General features: G+C 60.5%; 3 protein-coding genes across 4 annotated transcripts in view; 2 read left to right on the forward strand and 1 right to left on the reverse strand.

Annotated features, from left to right (window-relative positions):
- Positions 1-3,377: 3,377 nt before the first annotated feature.
- LOC101557040 (calcium homeostasis modulator protein 2-like) lies at positions 3,378-6,490 on the forward strand. The gene is made up of 2 exons (XM_055119214.1): positions 3,378-3,923; positions 5,999-6,490. The coding sequence occupies exons 1-2, from the start codon at positions 3,378-3,380 to the stop codon at positions 6,488-6,490; spliced, it is 1,038 nt and encodes a 345-aa protein (XP_054975189.1).
- Positions 6,491-8,344: 1,854 nt separating this feature from the next.
- LOC105943275 (calcium homeostasis modulator protein 2) lies at positions 8,345-13,168 on the forward strand. Its single transcript, XM_055118770.1, has 3 exons — positions 8,345-8,373; positions 9,974-10,633; positions 12,255-13,168. The coding sequence occupies exons 2-3, from the start codon at positions 10,079-10,081 to the stop codon at positions 12,666-12,668; spliced, it is 969 nt and encodes a 322-aa protein (XP_054974745.1). The 5' UTR covers positions 8,345-8,373; positions 9,974-10,078; the 3' UTR covers positions 12,669-13,168.
- Positions 13,169-14,059: 891 nt separating this feature from the next.
- Positions 14,060-21,109, reverse strand: part of PDCD11 (programmed cell death 11) — a 34,203-nt gene continuing 27,153 nt past the window's right edge. The window contains exons 26-36 of one of the 2 annotated variants that reach the window (XM_055118767.1): positions 20,958-21,014; positions 20,392-20,514; positions 19,469-19,591; positions 18,883-19,141; positions 17,937-18,044; positions 17,389-17,538; positions 17,062-17,306; positions 16,373-16,541; positions 15,875-16,028; positions 15,542-15,707; positions 14,060-14,323 (exon numbers count right to left, since the gene is read on the reverse strand). In XM_055118767.1, coding sequence (XP_054974742.1) covers positions 14,152-14,323; positions 15,542-15,707; positions 15,875-16,028; positions 16,373-16,541; positions 17,062-17,306; positions 17,389-17,538; positions 17,937-18,044; positions 18,883-19,141; positions 19,469-19,591; positions 20,392-20,514; positions 20,958-21,014 — 1,726 coding nt within the window. In that variant the 3' untranslated portion in view covers positions 14,060-14,151. Of the gene's footprint in view, positions 14,324-15,541; positions 15,708-15,874; positions 16,029-16,372; positions 16,542-17,061; positions 17,310-17,388; positions 17,539-17,936; positions 18,045-18,882; positions 19,142-19,468; positions 19,592-20,391; positions 20,515-20,957; positions 21,015-21,109 lie in introns of both variants that reach the window. The other variant, XM_055118766.1, reaches the window with a different exon arrangement.

A 21,109-nucleotide genomic window follows, 5' to 3' on the forward strand; every position in this document is an offset into this window, starting at 1 on the left:
AGTTTTCCAGTAGCTTGGCAGTGACACCCGCAAACTGCACCCCACACCCACCCCCGCCATGCGCCATGTAATCTCATCAATGGCCAAGACCCAGAGACTACAGCCTAAAGCTCCTGGAAGAGAGTATCACTGAACTTCCTAATGCGGTCGCACAACCTCTTATACTCTAATCCACTTATATACCAAGGTAGCACACATATGCATGGTTATAACATACTTGCTTGTGTTCTTTTATATTCGAGCTTAAATGGCTCCAGAATGAAATATAATGGCCTTCATACACTTTCCAATTGTGGTGGGAAGGTGCTCGATAGTGGAATTGGTCTTTCAATATTATCTGCAATGAACTATTATAAACTACTTTATGAAAATAAAATATACAAAAATTGTAAAATCAATCAATCAATCAATAAGCAGTGGCTGGAGAGATAGTACAGCGGGCAGGGCTCTTACCTTAGCATGTGGCTGACCTGGGTTTGACACTCTGAATCCCATATGCCAGGGATGATCCCTGAGTTCAAAAAAGGCAAGGAGTCAGCTGCGTGTGGGCGAAAAAGAAAAAAACAACACCTTGCTCCAACTTCTTTCACTGATGCCCTCAGAGCTCAGGGTCCCCACATGCTGAAGTTCCCATCTAAGCACACCTGAGATCTGGGCTCTACTTTTGGCTTGGTTACTTTGAGGGGGGAAGAGGCTGCACCAGTGGTGCTCAGGGGTGACTCTGGGAGATGCTTGTGGAATCCTGCAGGGTGAGCAGCTCTGAGGACCAGACCCCAGGACTCCTGCAGAACCTGCCCCCCAGTTCATCCAGAAAACACGTCTCCCAGACCCTTAGGTGCTGGTTTTTGTTGGTTTTCCGTCCACCTAAGATTTTGCTTTTTGGAGGCTGGAGCAATTGTACAGTGGATAAGGCGTTTGTCTTGCACACGGCTGACCCGGGTTCAATTCCCAGCATCAGATATGGTCCCCTGAGCACTGCCAGGAGTGTTTCCTGAATGTAGAGCCAGGAGTAACCCCTGAGTAACCCCTGATCATTGCTGGGTATGACCCAAAAAGGAAAAAACAAACAAACAAAAAAAGATTTTGCCTTTTTTTTTTTCTTAGTTATGAGACCTGATCACACCTAGTTCTGCTAAAGACTTACTCTTGGTTCTGTGCTCAGGGCTGACTGATGCTGAGGCTCAGGGAACTCTATATGATGCCAGGGGTTTGGGCCCCTCAGTGCCCCTGTGCAAGACAAGTGCCCACCTGCTGTATTATCTCTTGGGTCTCTCCACCTGAGGTCTGAAGCCATATCAGAGTTAGCTGGAACAGGGGTGCGACCTGCTGGGAAGATGAGTCAGGCAGGGCAGGAGGGGGAGAGGTGATCCCTCCCTCCCCAGCCAGGGCAGCTCTGCAGGGTGGGGGGAGCCTCTCAGGGTGGCTGGGCCTGGCCCTGACCTGCTGAGATCTTACAGTGCAATCTGCAGAGTCCCCCCCAACCCCACCCCTGCTCCCCACCCTCTGCCCTGCCCATTTCCCAACTTGGGGCTGACATGCGAGTCATTGATCAGCTGACCCTCCTCTTTTCTGGGGCAAAACTTTCTGAAGCCACCCAGTTCGGGCACAGAAGCAAAGCAGGAAGGCGAAGGGCGTCGCGGGAGGCCTCCACACCCCAGGTCGCCTGTCCTGGAGCTCTGGGTAAGCAAGGCGCCTGCCCTGCAGTGTGTGACTTGACCCAGAGCGGAGTCGGGCTGGTCTTCACTCCCACCCCTCCTGGTTTTGTTGGAGAAATCTGGGGATGCCCCTCACTGGCCTGGGCCTCGCTCTCAGAAGAGGACCTGGTCCCTCCTCAGTGACCCCCACTGGTGGCCAGGCCTCTGGAACCCTACTTTGGAACTTTGCACCCAGGGTCTGCACTCACGGGAGCCTTAAAGCCAAGAAGGACCCAGACGGAGCGAGGGGCCACGCGGGCACCAGCCCCAGAGTCCCCTCAACTCCTTTCTCTGGGAAAGAGACAAATCCACGCTCCCTCTGGGTGAGGGTCAGATCTCTCCCCTGCAGCAAGCGAGTTCAGCCCTGACCCATCGGGAAGTCTTGGTGGTAAGCAGAAGGGGCACATGTGTAGAGAGGGGGCCGCGTGGGGCACCTCTGGGCGATGCCCCACCTGTCTGCTCTCCCCACCCCACAACCTGAGGACTTCGGCTTTAGCTCACAGAGGTGGAGAGACAGATGGGGAGACAGGCCACACCCAGGCCCCGTCTCAGCCGTGTGGACGGTGCCGGGGGAGTGAACCCCAGAGAACCCTGGGTCCAGGGGCCGAGATTTCCTGTCGCTGGCAGGCTGGGGGGCCTGGGCCCAGGGTCTGGTGCTCAGGGCTGCCGAGTTGGGAAGAGAAATTGGAGGAGAGAAGGTTCCTTAGGGCCTACGGGTGAGCAAAGAATAAGGTCAGCAGAGACTGGCGAGATGGAAAATTCACTTCACCCCTCCACCCAAGGCTCCTGAGATGCTGCTCAAGAGTCCTGCCGGGCACCTCCATATTTGCAGTTTGCAGGGGAGGGTGCTGAACCCAGTCTTCACAGGGAAGAGGCCTGAGCTCTGCCTTGGGCCTCATCCCCCACCCCAGGCTCCAGAACTCCCTGGGAGTATTTCCTGCTCTTCACAAAGGGGAACATGACCCCTTCTGCCCTCTCTGACAGTCACTCTGGAGCCCCGGCAGGAGAGAGATGCGGGGGCCATGGCCAGGCCTCTGCACTCCCTCCCTGGCCCTCCTGCCTCCCTGAGAGGACAGGGGCCCAGAGGAGATGCCAGAGTGGGTGGGAGCCCGGAGCCCACCTGAGGCCCCCAGGAGGGCAAATGTGCCCGGGACTCTCCCCAGCGCCACTCCACAGCACAGGGTCACCTCCCTCCATCGGGAGCACAGGTCCCCTCCCATATCAGGACACTGGCCCAACAGACTACTGCCCAGACCCAACCAGCAGTCCGAAGGGAAGTGAGCGTCCTGTCGCTGCTGGCAGGCCATGGGGCCCTCCTCAGCCCCCAGGAAGAAGGTGGTGGAAGCCAGGAGGTCTGAGCATCCGAGGAGGAGGGCCCACAGCTCTGCCCCTGAGAGGCCACCCTGGGCCACTGCCCCTTCTCCGAGAGTCTGGGGGCTGACAGCCCACTGAGGGGTCCCGAGGATGAGGAATGATGGCTGAGTAGGATGCGGGCCACCATCACTGCCCCCTTGTCAGCCTGACCCCAGGGGCTGCCCTGGGGTTTGGGTTCAGAGCAACATTCTTCTGTCTCCTGCTGTCCTACAGGAGGTGCCCAGCTAACACCGGAGTGACCAGCTTGGCCCTGCGGCAAGGTGCCTGCCAGCCCGCACTTCCTCCTAGTGCAGCCCCTGCCCCGACACCATGGCTAAACCCATCGCCGACTTCCTGAAAGACATTTTCAGGAGCAAGGCTTTGGTGACATTAAATGGGCTGGTGGCTCTGGGCACCACGGGGGGCCAGGAGCTCTTCTCCTTGTTGGCCTTCCAGTGCCCTTGTGAACCAGTTCAGAACTTCTGGTACGGGATGATGGCTATCGGGATACCCGCCTTGGTGTTTTTCTTCATCAGCATCATCCTCAACAACCAAACCAGGAACCTGGTTAACGAGTGCCGGGGCTTCAGGACCAAGAAACGCTCATGCATCATTTTCTTCATCCTCCTATATTCTATCGGGGTTCGCACTGTTGTGGCGCCCCTTACCTGGTTGGTCATTTCCCTGCTGCGCGGGGAGGCCTACGTCTGCGCATTAAGCGAGTTTGTGGACCCGTCCTCGCTCACGGCTGAGAACGAGAGCTTCCCTCTCTCCCACGCCACGCAGATCCTGGCCAGGTTCCCTTGCGGGGAGAGCCCTGACAACCTGTCCAGCTTCCGGGAGGAGGTGAGCTGCAGGCTCAACTATGAGTCTCAGGTAAGGCTTTGCCTATGAGGGATGCTCATCCCTTCCCTGGGAGGGGGCGGGGGCTCAGTGCCCATCCAGATTCTGGGTTCCCGTAACCTGTGGCAGCCATTAAGCAAGATTCTTAGTGTGATAAGAAGCAGTTTCACATTTCAAATAAGAGAGATTTGTTCATTTCTGCAGTGCTGGGGTGGAAACCGGACTCACACATGCAAGGAAAGTGCTCTATTGCCAAAGTCTTTCCCAGCCCCTCCAGATAAGAATTTTGATGTATTGGGTTTTGGTGAAACCCAGCAGACCCCATGAATGCTTAAAACTTAACTCCAATAGTTTTAGTTAGGGAAGGGGGAGAGAGGAAGAGGGAGGGAAACAGCCAGGGTTTCAAAGGGAACAGGAGCAGAGGGGAGAGAGTGGGGGATGCCCCAAGGTAAAAGTGGATTTACACACAGAGGCTGGGATGCGGCTGCCCAGTCGGGGAGGCTCCCCGTTGGCTCACAAAGTTCCCCAAACTGCCCCGACTTGAGGTTTTCCATGCAGATAAGAGTCTGTAGTGGGGGGCCAGTGTGTTAGTACAGCAGTGAGGGTGCTGGCCTTGCACACGGCAGACCTGAATTGGGCATCCCATATGGTCCCCTGGGCACCGCGGGTGTGACTCAAAAAGCAAAAGAGAAAACAGAACAAATTAGTCTGTGGTTAGGGTCTTGTCAAGGGCAGAGGTTGGGGGAGTCTTCTTGCAGCTCATCACAGCCCTAGTTCCTGCTGGCACCTCTCTCCTGGGCCACCACCTGTGCCAGCCGGGTCTCACGGGGCCCGTGTCTGCACCACAAAGGGGCCCTTTCCCGGGCCCTGGGCTCCGGTAGGGCCGGTGATGCTGCAGCTTTGAAGCAGCTCTCCAGCCTCTCATGCCCGCCCACAGTCTCCCCTGCCCGCGGGCCCCAGTCGGGCAGTGAGAAGTGAGGCATCTGACCCCACGTGCCGACACGACAGGTCTGTCTGTGGCAGAAACTGCTGCTTTAGATCCCATCTTGGTCCTATTGCCTCTGAGAAATTGTCTCCTGCTCCCTCCTACCTTCACCTTGGCTTTGCTCTGAGGCAGCAGAGGGATAAATAAATAAATTAATGAATGAAGGGCAGAGTAAAGGAAGGTGCCTGGTGGAGCTTAAAGGTCAGAGAGGATGCTCGGGAGCATCAAGGTGTCACTGACCTAGTGTCGGGACATGGCAAACACCAGTTGGGGCTGGGGATAGTACAGGGGCCAGGGTGCAAGCCTGGTGTGCACCCAGCCCAATCTCGTTCAATCTGGCACCACAGTATCCCCCGAGCACTGCCAAGGACAGCCCTGGAGGCTCCCAAGCATCACTGGGTGTGTCCCAGGCGTCACTGGGGAAACTTGGTCATCCCCTACCCTGCAGGGTTTGGGCAGCACCACATCCCTCAGGCCCTAAGGCTAAATTGTGAGCCAGGTTAGCTGAAGTATCACCAGTGACCCGGGTTCAACACACACACACACACACAAACACACACACTCTCACACAGACACACACACACACACACACACACACACACACAAAGCTACAGTAGAGGGGAGCGTGAGCAGCCCAAGAGATGGGTGTGGAGACACAGGAATGGGATTCCGTTGCTCAGAGCTGTACAGGGCCAAATGGATGGACACCCACCCCAGGGAGCCTTTGAGACAAGCATGAGGTAATTTTCCTATAAGATAGTGAGGGTGAGGAGGAAGCAGGCATGTAGGGGCTCCCAGTGGGTCTCTGAAGGCTTCCCCGAGGTGGCATGGGACTGAGCCTCTCTGTCTGAGCCAGACTTGGAGGCTGAGATGTGGAAGGAGGCCCTGGGGTGGGGGGAGAGGAAGGCAGCAGGGGTCTGCAAAGTCTAAGCACAGAGCAGGTGCCAGAGTGAGGGCAGAGGGATGGAATCCCGCTGGGAATGCTGGTTTCTCCTTCAGGGGCAGAATTTGCAGCCGGACGATGCAGAGCCGGCTGGCTGGGGGGTGCTGAGGGCCGGCTCCACTCCGGCCACTTCTGAACCCCTCAGCTGCCCCTTTCCTTGACCCGCCCTCTGTGTCTCAGCTATTAGGGTGGGTGCTCCTCTGCACAGTGGCCGTGGTGGTGTTCCTGATCAAGTGTCTCAAGGCCTGCAGCTCGAAGCTCAGCTCCGACCAGGAGGCCTACATGGCCCACTACCTCGCCAATGAGGAGCAGCTCTTGCGACGCACGGCCGAGGCGCACTCGCTCGCGCTGGCAGCCAAAAACGTGAAGCAGTTCTTCGGCTTCGTGCAGCTCAGTCACAGGGAACGGGCACTGATTGCCAACTTCCCAAAGCAAGGTACACAGCGGAGTCTACCATGGGACAAAATCACTGACAGCTCCAAGTATCAGGAGAAGCCTGAAATTCCCCCCTACAGCCACCTGCACAAGTGGGCCATCGAGCATTCTGGCATCGATGAGGAGTTCAATATGACCCCACTTCTCTATCCTCAGCCCCATCTTGCTGACAGCCCAACCCCCGACCCTTGCAGCACCACCCTTTCTCACAAACCACCGGCTCTGGAGGAAGAATGAGGTTCAGCGGTATAGGGTGTGGAGGAGAGGGCAGCGGACCTGGCCGCCCCTGAAGGACAGGCCTGTGGGCCTGATGGAACGCCAGCAGTGTGGGGCAATGGCTCACCAGGCTGAGCTCAGGCTACGCAGGCAGGAGCCCTGGATGCAACCCCAGCCCCAAGTTTGCCCAAAGATCACCTGGGAGTGACTCCCGAGCACAGCCCCAAGCAGAATCCCGGTAGCCAAAAACCTCCAGAACCCAACTGCCGCCATGCTCAGGGCCCCTCTCCACACACTCTGACGAGCCTAACCCTAGTGGGAACTGGCAGGAAAACCCAGGTATGTGGAAACCTGTGACACAGATCTCTAAGCGTGCTCCAATCGGAAATGGGACTCCTCCCCCAGCTCCCCAGTCTTCCAGTAGCTTGGCAGTGACACCCACAAACTGAACTGCCCCCGTCCCCGCCACGTGCCATGTAATCTCATCAATGGCCGAGACCCAGAGACTACAGACTAAAGCTCCTGGAAGAGAGAGTCGCCAAATTTCCTAATGTGGTCCAAGACCTCTTATACTCTAACTCACTTATATACCAAAAGTAGCACACGTTTGTTTCGTTTTAACATACTTGCTTGTATTCTTTTATATTCGTGCTTAAATGGCTCCAGAATGAAATACAACAAACTTCATACACACTCTTCTTGTGGTGGGAAGGTAACTCGGTGGTGGGATTGGTCTTTGAATATTATCTGCAATAAACTATTGTGAACTAGTTTATGAAAATAAAATATCTAAAAATTGTAAAATAAATAAATAAATAAGCAAACACTGGCTGGAGAGATAGTAAAGCGGGCAGGGCTCTAAGATTAGCGTGTGGCTGACCGGGGTTTGACACCTTGGACCACATATGCGAGGGGTGACCCCTGAACCAAAAAAAAGGCAAGGAGTCAGCCGGGTGTGGGCAAAAGAGCAAAAGATAACACCCTGCTCCAACTTCTTTCACTGACGCCCTCAGAGCTCAGGGTCCCCACATGCTGAAGTTCCCCTCCCAGCACTCCTGAGATCTGGGCTCTACTTTTCCTTTGGTTACTTTGAGGGGGAAGAGGCTGCACCAGTGGTGCTCAGGGTTTACTTCTGGCTTGGTGCTCAGGGGAGGCTCCAGGAGATGCTTGTGGAATCCTGCAGGGTGAGCAGCGCTGAGGACCGGACCCCAGGACTCCTGCAGAACCTGTGCTCCATTTCTTCCAGCCATCACACAGCTCCCAGGCCCGGAGTGCTGGCTTTTGTTTGTTTTCCCTCCACCCTAGATTTTTTTTGTTTTGTTTTGTTTTTCATCTTCGGGCATCACCTAGCATGGCCCAGGGCGTATCCTGGCTCTGTGTTCAGGGATGACTCCTGGCAGGTTGGCCCCATGCAAGACAAGTGTCCTATCCACTGTACAGCCCCCTCCACCGAGGTCTGAAGCAGCACTCGAGTTAGCTGAGGCGGGGGTGGGGCTGCCCAGGAAGATGAGCCAGCCAGGGCGGGAGGGAGGGGAGAGGGGATGCTGCCTTCTCCCTCCCTTCCCAGCTGGGGCAGCTGTGCGAGGTGGGGGTCAAGCCTTGGGAAGGTGACCTGAGAGTCAGCCCTGCAGGCAGCAGAGTGCCCAATCCCTCCCTCCTGCCCCCCTGCTCCCAGCTCCTCCCCGCCCCTTGCTCTGCAGCTTCCTACTGCGGGGCTGACATGCGCGCTCAGACCAGCCGGCCCTCCTCTTTCCGGACTGAAACTTTCTGAAGTCATCAGGCTCCAGCACAGAAGCAAAGCAGGAAGGCGGAGGGCAGCGCCTGCAGCCCCCACCCCAGCGAGCCTCTTGTCCTGGAGCCCAGAGAGGACAAAGCCGCACGCCTGAGCCCCGCAGCTGCTCTGGGTAAGCAAGGCGCCAGCCCTGGGTGTGAGTTTCCCCGGGCAGAGTGGGGCTGGTCCCCACTCCAGTCTCCCAGTCTCCCATCCCTCCTGTAGTTGTTGGCAGAGTCTGGGGTGCCCCTCCCTGGCCCGGCTGCAGTCTCAGAAGGCGGCCGGGTCCCTCCTCAGATCACCCGCTTCTTCATGGCCAGGACTCTGGAGCCCTATTTGGGCACTTTGCACCCAGAGTCTGCGCTCACGGGAACCTTAAAGCCAAGAAGGGCAGAGGCGAGAGAGGGCTGGCGCCTGCTCCCGCGTCCCCACAAACTCCCTTCCTGGGGAGCAGGAACGAGCCAGGATCCCTCCAGGTGGGGGTCAGATCTCTCCCCTCACCTCTCCTCTCCTCTCCCCCGCTCGCCCTGACCCCTAGCTCCTGGTACCAAGCAAACTTGGCCTGGAAGTCTTGACAGCTTGCAGAAGGGGCACATATAGAGGGGGGGGCCCTGGGGTGATACTGGGCAGATGCCCCACCTGTCTGCTGCCCGCACCCCTCACACCAACCCAGCCCCTGCCTGAGGACTGTGGCTTTAACTCACAGAGATGGAGAGAATGATGGGGAGACAGGCCACACCCTGGGCCCGGCTCAGCCCTGTGGGCGGTGCCTGGGGAGTGAACCCCAGAGAAACCTGTGTCCTAGGGCCCAGACTTCCTGTCACTGGCAGGCTGTGGGGGCTGAGCCCAGGGTGTGGTGGTCAGGGCTGCCGAGTCGGAAGAGGAAATCAGGGGAGAGAAGGTTCTCCAGGACCTGTGGGTGAGCAGAGAGCAAGGCCAGCAACAAGTGGCAAGATGGAAATTCGCTTGGCCCAGGCCTCCTGAGATCCTGCTCAAGAGTCCTGCCGGGCACCTCCATGTTTGCAGTTTGCAGGGGAGGGTGCTGAACCCAGTCTTCACAGGGAAGAGGCCTGAGCTCTGCCTTGGGCCACATCCTCCACCCCAGGCTCCAAAACTTCCTGGGGGCATTTCCTCCTCTTCACAAAGGGAGCATGACCCCTTTGTGTTCCTCTCTGAGTATCACCATGGGCACAGCAGGTGACAGATATAGATGGCCATGGACAGGCCTCTGCACTCCCTCCCTGGCCCTTCCACTGCCCTGAGAGGACAGGGGCCCAGAGGAGATGCCTGAGTGGGCGGATAGCACAGGGACGTCTCCCCCCATCGGGGGCACAGGTCCCCTCCCACATCAGGACACTGGCCCAACAGACCACTGCCTGGACCCAACCCGCAGTCCGAAGGGAAGTGAGAGTCCTGTCGCTGCTGGCAGGCCACGGGCCCTCCTCGGCCCCCAGGAAGAAGCTGGTGGAAGCCAGGAGGTCTGAGCATCCAGGAGGAGGGCCCACAGCTCTGCCCCTGAGAGGCCACCCTGGGGCCACTACCCTTCTCCTCAAGTCTGGGGGCTGACAGCCCACTGAGGGGTCCCGAGGATGAGGAATGATGGCTGAGTAGGATGCGGGCCACCATCACTGCCCCCAGGCCCTGGGGCTGCTTCCTGGTCCGCCTGACCCCAGCAGCTGGCCCTGGGGGTCGGGTTCAGAGCAGACACCCTTCTACCTCCTGCTGTCCTACAGGAGGTGCCCAGCAGCCACCACAGTGACAGTGATGGTCCAGCCCAGCCCAGCCGCCAGGCACCCGCCAGCCCACGCTTCCTCCTAGTGCAGCCCCTGCCCGACACCATGGCCGCCCTCCTCGCCGAGAACTTCCGCTTCCTGTCGCTCTTCTTCAAGAGCAAGGATGTGATGATCTTCAATGGGCTGGTGGCCCTGGGCACCGTGGGCAGCCAGGAGCTCTTCTCCGTGGTGGCCTTCCACTGCCCGTGTGCACCCGCCCGGAACTACCTGTACGGGCTGACGGCCATCGGGGTGCCCGCCTTGGTGCTCTTCCTCGTCAGCATCATCCTCAACAACCAGACCTGGAACCTGGTGACCGAGTGCCAGTACCGCAGGGCCAAGAACTGCTCGGCCGCCCCCACCTTCCTGCTCCTGAGCTCCATCGTGGGCCGCGCAGCCGTGGCCCCTGTCACCTGGTCGGTCATCTCCCTGCTGCGCGGGGAGGCCTACGTCTGCGCACTCAGCGAGTTTGTGGACCCGTCCTCGCTCACGGCCGGGGACGAGAGCTTCCCTCGCTCTCACGCCACGGAGATTCTGGCCAGGTTCCCTTGTGGGGAGAGCCCTGCCAATCTGTCCAGCTTCCGGGAGGAGGTGAGCCGCAGGCTCAAGTATGAGTCTCAGGTAAGGCTGTGCTGAGGGATGTTCATCCCTTCCCTGGGAGGGGGCGGGCGGCTCAGTGCCCATGCGGGAACTGATCCTCAGGAAGACTCCAGACTCTGAGTCACGTATTAGCGGCAACCAATAAGCAAGATTCTTAGTGGGACAAGAATCATTTCAAGTTTTGTTCAATTTGCATTGCTGGGGAGTGGGACCAAAGGCTCAGCATCAAGGAAAGTGCCTGTTGCTGAGTCATTTTCCCAACTAAGTCCTTGCAGCCCAGTCCTCTCCCTTGACCTTAAGTATGATAGTTTTAGTTAGGGGAGGGGGAGGGAGTAAGAAAGAGGGAGAGAGGAAGAGTGTCAGGCATTCAGAAGGGAACATGAGCAGAGGGGAGAGAGCTGAGGAAGCCCAAAGGTAAAAGAAAGGAACTCACACTCCAATGGGGTGCAGCTGGCCCTGGCGGGGAGGTCCCCCCTTGCTCCCGCAAAGTTCCCCAAACTGCCCTGGCTTGAGGTTTCCCATGCAGATAAGAGTCTGTTGCTAGGGTGTTGTCAAGGGAAGAGTTTGAGGGAGTCTTCTTGCAGCTGACTGCAGCCCTAGTTCCTGCTGGCACCTCTCTCCTGGGCCACCAACCTGTGCCAGTGGGTCTCACGGGGCCCGTGTCTGCAGCACAAAGGGGCCCTTTCCCGGGCCCTGGGCTCCGGTAGGGCCGGTGATGGTGCAGCTTTGCAGCAGCTCTCCAGCCTCTCATGCCCGCCCACAGTCTCCCCTGCTTGTGGGCCCCGGCTGGGCATTAAGAACCCAGGCTTCCGGCTCTCTCCACCTGCCAACCCACACAGCTCCATCGCAGAGACCCGCTACTTTAGAGCCCATCTTGGTCCTACTGCTTCTGAGAAATTCATCGCCTGCTCCCTCCTACCTTCAGCCTTGGCTTCGCTCCGAGCAGCAGAGGGATCCCGGAAAGGAAGCAGCCGGGTGGAGGCTGAAGGGGCAGAGAGGAGGCCGGGGAGCGGCAAGGAGGCACTGACCTAGTCTCGGGACATGGCAAACACCAGTTGGGGTTGGGGATGGTACAGGCTAAGGCCCAAGCCTGGTGTGCACCCAGCCTAATCTGGTTCAACCTGGCACATGGTCCCTGAGCGCTTCCAGGTACAACCCTGGAGGCTCCCCAAGCATTGCTGAGTGGGACCCAGGCGTCACCGGGAAGCCTGGCCACCCCCAGCTCCACAGGGTTCAGGCAGCACCACATCCCTCGGACCCTGGTCAAATACTCAGAGTGGCCGAATGGAGGGACACCCACCCCAGGGAGCCTTTGAGACAAACTGAGGCGATTTTCCAACAGGGTTGTGAGGGTGAGGAGGACGCAGGCATGGGGGAGCGCTCAGAGGGTCTCGGGAGGTGGCACGGGACCGAGCCTGGCAGTCTGAGCCAGACTTGGTGGCTGAGATGCAGGAAGCCCTGGGGAGGCAGCAGGAATCTTCAGTCGAAGCAAGCGCCTGTGCCCGGGAGCAGAGGGACCGAGTCGCGCTGGGCATGCCAGCTTCTCCTTCAGCCGGGGAGTCCGGGCCAGCCGGCTGGGGTGCGGAGGGTCAGCCCCACCCTGGCCGCTGCAGCCCTCCTCAGCCGCCCTTTCTCTGACCAGCTCTTCGGGTGGCTGCTCATCGGCTCGGTGGCCATCCTGGTGTTCCTGACCAAGTGCCTCAAGCACTACTGCTCGCCGCTCAGCTACCGCCAGGAGGCCTACTGGGCCCGCTACCGCGCCAACGAGGACCAGCTCTTCCAGCACACGGCCGAGGTGCACTCACGCGTGCTGGCAGCCAGCAACGTGCAGCGCTTCTTCGGCTTCGTGGCGCTCAACAAGGAGGACGAGGAGCTGGTGGCCAAGTTCCCCGTCCAGGGCACACAGCCGCGGCCACAGTGGAACGCCATCACCGGCGTCTACCTGTACCGGGAGAACCTGGGCCTCCCCCTCTACAGCCGCCTGCACAAGTGGGCCCAGGGTCTGAGTGGGAAAGGCACGGCCCCCGACATGGAGATGGCCCTGCTGGCCCCCTGAGGCCCCAACGCCCCCTGAACTGCGTCTGGGGGGAGAGTGAGTCGCAGAGGCCCGGGGTGTGGCTCCCTGAAGGACGGGCCTGTGGACCTGAAGAAACGCCCGCAGTATGGGGCAATGGCTTGCCCGGCTGAGCTTAGGCATTGCAGGCGGGAGCCCTGGATGCAACCCCAGCGCCAGCCTTCCCCGAGCATCACCAGGAGTGACTCCCAGCACAGCCGGACATGGCCCCACCCCAAAGTCCCTTTCTGCTGCCAGCATCTGGGCAGCAGCTGTTGAAGAAAGAGCCCCCCCCCGGGACCAGCCTCACTCTGACAGTTTCAGGCTTACTGAGGGGGCTGCCAGGCTGGGCGGCACCAGCCGTCACGCGGGGACAGTGACACCGCAGTGGGCTCTGGGGGACATTGGGCGGTAAATCTGTGTCCAGTGGCTCAGTGGCCTGCTGGGAAGTGGCCGTGATGTGCACTGTGTGTTTTGTGCTCTGAAACTCGGATAAAGCTTGTTTTAGGAGAAACAGTCAGCATGGTGTCCATGATCACACTGGCACACTGTCGCCAGCTGAAATCCCGTCTCCCTTGACAGGGCTGTACGGAGGGTGAGGACACAGGTGTCCCCACAGTGGGCGTGAGACCTGCTCTGGGGGCCACGGAGCCTCCCTCGTGGGGCAGCTCAGCTCCCCAGAGCCGGAAGGTCCCGTCCTCTCAGGTCCACTCGCTCCTGGACCAGCGCTGAGCAGGGCCCGCACCACATAGCCCTACATCAGCCGGGCTGCCCACTCCACCACCAGGAAGTCCCTGGTCACTCCCAGAGTGAATGTCCCGAAAGCTTGGACCTGGCACCAGGGAATGGAAACGTTTCAATGCCTCAAGCCCTGGGCAGCTGGCTGGCCTCAGCTGTGACTGACCTGGCTTGAGCAGGGAACCCACAGGGAACCCCAGCTGGAGGGTTGCGGGGAGCAGGGAGGTGTGGGCGTGGCAGAGTCCTCCCTCTCCTGTCCCCTCCCACAGAGCTGGCAGCCCTGCCCAAAGACAAAACTGGGGCTATACCACGGGCCCACGCCCTGCAGCCCCCAGCAGGGAGACTGGCCCCAGGCTGCTCTTCAGGGAGGGTCCCCAGGGGAGACGTGTCCAGCTTTTCTGAAACAACCACACCCTGGCCCTGCTCCCAGGGGCCGCTCCCCATGTCCCCTTCAGGATGCCCGTCCTGGCCCCACCTTATAGCCCCGACACAAGGGCCCAGGCACCACGCTGGGCCGAGGCACCGCCAGGGATGGCCCCTGGCACGACTCAGATCCCAGTCGGGGTTCAGACCCCAACCTGCGCCTCCACCCGGGACACAGGCAGCTGCTCCGGGAGCGCGGGGGGGCCTCGGAGAGGGAACAACAACAAACTGACGCGTGTGCAAAAAAGACAGAATTCATTCTGACCCCGCCGGGGTCTCCCCGGGGTGCCTCCAGGAAGCCCCCTTAAGTCCGCCGGCCCCCGGCTCAGTCCTCTGGCACGGCGCTCCGGGCCTCCACGTACTCCAGCGCCTTGGCCTTCACGGCCTGCACGGCCGTCTCGGTGCCGTGCTGCTTCTCGTAGTCCAGGTAGCGCTTGAAGAAGAATTTCATGCGCTTGGGGGCCAGGCTCAGGTGAATGACCCGCTCGAAGATGTCCCTGTGGGGAAGAGGTGGCAGCGTTGGCCTCGAGGCTCTGGGTACCAGGCCGCGCTGTGGCCACTCCTACTATGTCAGCATTAAAGACGCCCTCGGCGGGACCCATGGCAGGGCAGGGGGGGCGCCTGCCTCGACAGCACTGATGATCCTGCACCCACATAATAAACCACCCCAAATAACAGACCATCTGCCCTAAAAAAATAAAATAAAACCCGATAAGAGACAATCTGGGGGCTGGAGCGATAGCACAGCAGGTAGGGCGTTTGCCTTGTACCCGGATGACCCGGGTTCAATCCCCGGCATCACATATGGTCCCCAGGAGTACTTCCAGAACTGCCAGGAGTAATTCCTGAGTGCATGATCCAGGAGTAACCCCTGAGTATCACCAGGTGTGACCCAAAAAGCAAAATACACACACACACACACACACACACACACACACACACACACCCTGGCCTAAAATTAAAGGTTTAATTTTAGCCACTACACATACACACACCCTGGCCTAAAATTAAAGGTTTAATTTTAGCCATTGTGGGGACCAGGAAATAGTACAGCGTTGGTTCCCAGCACATGGTGCCTGAGCACCCCTCCAGTGGGCCCCTCAAACCCCCGAGCACCCAAAGAAAGAATAAAAACACTGCCCCTCCATGGCCCCGGGGGTGGGAGAGAGCTCACTGCTCCCCTTCCCCAGGTGAGTGGCCAGATCAAGGGTCACTGAGGGTGACCGGGGGCTCCTCCTGGCCCTGGGCTCAGGAATGACTCCGGGCAAGGCTCAGGGGACCATGCAGGATGACGGGCACGGAACCCATGGAACAAGGCAAGCGCCCTCCCCACTGTGTTATCGCTCTGCCCCCAGACCCGAGAGGCTAAAGGAGAACAGGCCCAAGACAGGGACAGGAAGTGAGAGACGAGCTGGGAGTAACGCTCTGTCTAGACACCCCTACACCCGCTCACCCTCCTGGCCTGTGGGAAACGGCGACACCCGGGAGATGAGGCCTGGGCCTGTTCCCGATGGTGAGCACCAGAGCTGGGGGACATCAGAGAGACCCGAATGCCCCGACTCCCACACCGGGGCTGTGAACGGTGCAGGGAGCGAGAGGGGAAGCTGGAAAAGCAGATGGCACCTGGGTGTCCGAGGATGGGGGAGCAGAGAGGGTCGGGGGCTGCGGGAAGAATGCCCCCCACCGAGCCAAGGCCCCACTGGTCGCCCACTCACCGCACGTCCTTCTGGCTGCCGTGCTTGATGGTCATGTCGATGTAGACCGACCAGACGTCTGTGCGCTTCGGGTACGTGCTCAGCGTGTTCTCGAACATGGCCTTGGCCCGCTCGGCGTCCCCCAGCTGGAACTCGAGCTGGGCGAACTTGACAATCACATCCACGTCTGCCGGGAGAGGAGGACGAACGCTCAGACAAGGCGAGCAGGCCGCCCCCTCCCCGCCTCGGGCTCTTCACGACACCAGACGAACAGAGCACCAGCGAGGCAGGGCTCTGTGATCCCGCAGGGGAGAGGACCCCGATCTGGCGCCCAGGCAGGGGAGCGGCACTCACGCTCCTTGGCGGGCAGGCACTCCAGGGCGCGCTGCATGGTGCGGTGGCTGGCCCCGGCCTGGCCCCTCCGCAGCAGAAAGCCCCCATATTTGATCCAGACGTTTTTCTCCTGCCGGAATCGCTTCAGCATCCGGTTGTACAGGTCCCCGGCTTCCTGCGGGGACAGATGAGGCAGGTGAAAGAGGGTGAGAGGATGACGGGACGGGCAGCAGGCACAGGCGCAGGGAGACGGGTGCCCTCGGGGACCCCCCCAGGACGGGGACCCCCCTGTGTCACCAGGCCCCAAGAACAGCGGGCCGGGAAGTGGCACAAACATCTGAGCACGGGCCCTGCTGTGGCTACATCCCCCTCCTCCCTAACCACCACACGGGGGCGGGCCCTGGGCTGGGGGTCCCCAGCAGCCTGGTGTGCCTTCGCTTTCCCAGGGGGTCAGGCCGGAGCCGGGAAGCCGGGCTCAGCCTCCATGGCCCCGGGCCCCTCTCCTCTGCCGCGCCAGACCTGGAACTTCTCCGACTTGGTGTAGATGTCGGCCAGGTGGAAGAAGACTTTGAGAGGCTCGTTGTACTGCACGGCCCGCTCGAACACCTTCTCCAGGGCCTCCCGAGAGCCGTACATGTTCTCCAGGTTCAGCAGAGCCACCCACACGTTCAGCTTCTCCTGCTCCTCCCTGGAGAAGTCAGCGCGTGAGCGGCGGGACGTGGCTCCGGGCCCCGGGGCAGCTGGCCAGGGCGGGGCAGGGGGGGCCAGGGCCCTCCACTCCGCTCCGCTCCTGGGAAGAGCGTCCACCAAGCAGCCAAGTGCCAGTGTGCCAGTGCTCTGGCGCCCCACGGGGCCAAGAATAAGGCGGAGGAGCTCTCCCTGGCCACGTGCCTTCAGAAAACCCCCGTCTGCCTGGGGACCGGCCGCGGCGGGCTGTCTCTCGGGCCTGCTTCCCGAAACCAGTGGCCCCTCCCACGGGAACCCTAAGACAACAGGTGAGGCTACAGAGAGATTCAAAGGACCAAGGCGGGAGCCCCGGGTCCCATCCCTGGCACCACACGGTCCCACACATCAGGAGCAGCCCCCACGTCCAGAACACAGCTGGATGTGGCCCCCAAAGCTGTGTGTATGCACACGCCTAGTGCACACCCAGCAGACCCAGCGGGAGCCCGGGGCCCTCCCCGGGGAAGCCCGCCCGAGGCAGAGACCTGAACGAGATGGTCTTAAGCGCCCTCTCGGCCACGGCCCGGGCCTTCTCGATCTCCGTGGCCTGCAGGTGGAAGGCCATGTATTGCACCCACAGGATGGAGCTGTTGGGGGAGCTGAGCACCAGGCGGTCGAAGTCGTCGGCGCTCTCGGGCTGCCGGCCGGGGTCCATGAGCGCGTCCTCCAGGCGCGCCAGCTCCTTCTCCGCCTGCCGCCTCTCCAGCGCCCGCTCCTTCTTGCTCTTCTGCTGCTGCGGGGAGGCAGAGTGAGGCATCTGCCCCGCCGGGCGCCCGGGCCAGAGCACGCAGGGGTCCCCGCCAACACGTTACCGTGGCCGGCCGCGGCTCTGCCTCCTCCTCGCTGTCGGAGCTCTCTGCTCGGGGCGGCAGGGCTGGGGTCAGCGAGTCCAGCCCCACATCCCACAGGAAGCCAGTGGCCAGCTGTAGCCGGGGCACCTCTGCAGGCCTGGCCGGCTTCTCCTGCGGTACCAGAGGGGCGTGAAGGGAGCCCTGGGCTCGGCAGGCGGGTCCCCTGCCAGCCCCAGACACCAGGGCCAGGCCACAGCCCAGCACACTGGACACTCCACTGTAACACAGTTTCTGTGTGAACATGGCTCATAACCACATATCCACACATGCACAGACAGACAGACAGACAGACAGACAGACAGACAGACAGACAGACACACACACACACACACACACACACACACACACACACAGAGCACGTGTGCATGCTCAGGAAGGCTCTGGCCCCCTCTAGCCCCGAGTCCACTCAGCTCCCCATGGACAGTCAAGAGCTCTCTCCTGTAGCCCTCTCTGGGCAGGGCGAGGGTCCCTGGGCACAGGGCACCTGGGGGCCTCCCGCTCCCCCTCACCTGGGGCGCACTGCTCTCCTCCTCGTCCCCCTCCCGGTAGTACACGTCCACTCCGCTGTCCTCCTCCTCGGCCGGAGCCGCTTTCTTCTGCTTCTTCATCACTGCTTCCTGCGAAGGTGGGGGCCGGTGAGTGGCACCCCAGGGCCCGGCCTCCTCAGCCAGGAAAAGGCAAAGCCTCTGGCTGGCTTTGGAGCCAAACCCGGCAGTGCTGAGGGGCGACCTCTGATTCAGTGCTTAGAGGCCACTCCTGGCTGTTCCGGGGGACCGTGTGGTACTGGGGGTCAAACCCTGCCCACCCCGTGCATGCAAAGCTGATATGCAGCCACTTTGATTACTCTCTCTGCTTTAAAGATTAATACGTTTATTTCATTCATTTCAATCATAAGCCAAAACACTCCCCTCTAGCCACCATTCACACCGCTGCTTACAATGTGCCCGCCAACCAGTTTTGAGTTAGACTCAAGTTAAAGACATGCGGCACCGTGGCAGCACCAACTGTACCAACCGCTGGAGGCTGCTTCCCTAGCAGGCCCGCCGGGACCCTCCGCACGTGTGGTTTTCCCCTGTAGGAATGTCCTTACAAGAACTGTGTTCTACTGTCATTTAGATAAAAACAAACATTAGCAGGGGCCAGAGCAATGGAACAGCTGGGAGGGCGCTTGCCTTGCAAGTGGCTGAGCCAGGTTCCATCCCCAGCATCCCAAAAGGTCCCCTGAGCCCGCCAGCTGTGATCCCTGAGCACAGAGCCAGGCTTTAGCCACGAGCACCCCTGGGTGTGGCCTCAAAGCCAAAAAATAATTACAAATAAAACATCAGTATTAAGCTTTCCCTAAGTGTCAACTCCCACAAGCAAATGAGAACTCGTCACCTTCACGACTGGGAATCGATAATTAAGACTTAATTAGAAGCTGGCTGCCGAGCCGTGCCCTCCCTCCGAGGGACGTACCTGCTGCTCCTCGGGCTCCGGGCACCCCCGCTTGCCCCGCGCCCGCGCCCGCGCCTGCGGTTCTGGGGGCTCCTTCTCCTCCTTGCTGGGCCGCTGCTTCTTTTTCCTCTTGGGGGTTCTCTGCTCCGGGTCCCCTCCGCTCTGCTCCCTCTCCTGCGCCCCGGGCAGCGGCACGCCCGGGGCGGCTGGGCACACGTCGGGCTTCCCGGTGTCACGGGGCAGCAGGGACAGGCCCACCTGGCCCTTCTGGTGATTCAGGCTACGCGGGCAGAGCAAGGGTCAAGGAGGGAGCAGCCGGGCGCCTGTCCAGGCCAGCGCGGGCCGCCCCCTCTCCACCCCACCCCCGTCGGGAACAGTGCTCAGAAGAGTCTGCCTTATCTGCAGCTGTGACAGCCCCTCGCCACCTCCCTAACGGGAACTGCAGGGAGGAGAGTCTCGCCGGCTGCTTTAGGGGCTGAGGCAGAGGCACCAGTCAGGTGGGGCCCTGCTCACCCGGACAGGACGCCCACCTCCACCCAGGCTGTTCCCTCCAGCCCCCGCCGGCCTCCCAAGGAAGGTGGTGGGGGAGGGCGAGACCGCCACCTACCTCAGGACCCTGGCTGTGAGCAGCTTCCCTTCCGGAAGGTGTTGGTGATACAGTTCCGTGTGCGACGGGCTGTGCTGGGAGACGTGTGGGTGCTGGGCCAAACCCACCACGGACGGCCCCAGGCTGACAGGAGAGAGACCCGAGGCCATAAAGACAGTAGTCCTGACCCAGCCCAGGGCCGCCTCCTGCCCAGTGACCCCAACTGGGGCTAGGATCTTTCGTTCTTGGGGCCCAGCAGGGTAGGGAACATAACCAAGATGTGCCTCAGAGACGCCTTTCGGCCCACACGGGAACACAACACAGAAGTCACCAAGCTCTGGGAAGACGTAAGGAAACATGGGACAATGGGCAGGGACATGGCTCGAAGGACGTGCGCTAGGCCCCGGGTCCGAGCCTCAGGCATACACGCACCCGAGCAGCACTGCATGGCGGGACAGAGCACTGAACTGTGGGGCGTCCACGCCGAGCCATGTGTCCCCAGGAGGGGCCCCAGGGCCCCAGAGCCGGGCTGGGGAGTCGCCCTCTCCACAGAACAAAAGAAAACGAAGCCGGGGAGCAGCAGCCAGCAGGGAGAGCTGTGCTGCCGGGTGGCTTTGCAGGTTTTCACTGACACGCCGCCGTATCACTGGTCCAAGAACACCGAATTAAAATGACAAAGAATGTCTGAAAACATTTGAGTCAAAGACATTTTGGGTTTTATTTTTTGGTGTTTTCCTCTTTGGTGGGGAGGGGGACCCACACCCGTTTGTGCTCAAGGCTTTTTCCTGACTGTGCTCTGGGGTCTCTCCTGGCCGTGTCTGGAGGTGTGTGTGTGCTGGGGTGGACGGGGCTAACGCGGGCACTACCTGAGTCTTTCCCCTCAGAGAGGCTGGCGGAGGGGTGCGCTGGCAGGCAGCCTCGAGGCGGGAGGCCCCTCAACTCACCTCAGGAGCACGCCCTGGGGCTGCACGGCCTTCACGTAGCCCCTCAGGAGCTGCCCCTTCTGGAGGTCCTGGGTGGAGTTGATCTCGGGATCTGCCACTTTGCTCTTGGTCTCTGGGTTTGTCCTGAAGGAAGGAAGAGGTTCACAAACGCACGCCCTGATCCCCTTCCTGCTCCCCCCACAGCCCAGGCTGCTCTCCCGAGCCCCATCAGCTCTCGGGGAACGCTGCTCCCCGCAAACCCGCAGCCGGGCCTTAGAGACAGCCACACTCACCCCCACTGTGGAACCCCCGGGGGTGAGCCCCTCCCGCCTCAGGGCCACCGCCTCGCAACCCTGAACTCCCACACGTGGACATCGGCACCTGTCCCTGGGGAAATGAGCCAGAGCCGAAAGATTCTTCCAGAAATCCTCATGTCCCCAGCTTTTTTTCCAGGTAAAAATGGGGCCGGGTACAGAGTGGACAGACAGGGCAGTGTGGGGAGCCCAAGCTTCACGGCAGAGGTGCGGCGCCTCTCTTCAGCCCAGGCGCGCCCACCCCTGCCCTCTCCCAGCACACCCCACAGCCACCTGGATGATCGCAGCGACAATGTCAACTCAGGGCCCGCCGTGGACAGGACATAACACCTGGAACGAGAGCGGATGAGGAGAAAAGGCGCCTCAACACAACAGGCCTCAGTTTCCCTGGCACAAGGAGAAGGAGCGTGAGATTCAGGGCCTCC

This window comes from Sorex araneus, chromosome 11 (assembly GCF_027595985.1).
Source record: "Sorex araneus isolate mSorAra2 chromosome 11, mSorAra2.pri, whole genome shotgun sequence".
NCBI lineage: Eukaryota > Metazoa > Chordata > Mammalia > Eulipotyphla > Soricidae > Sorex > Sorex araneus.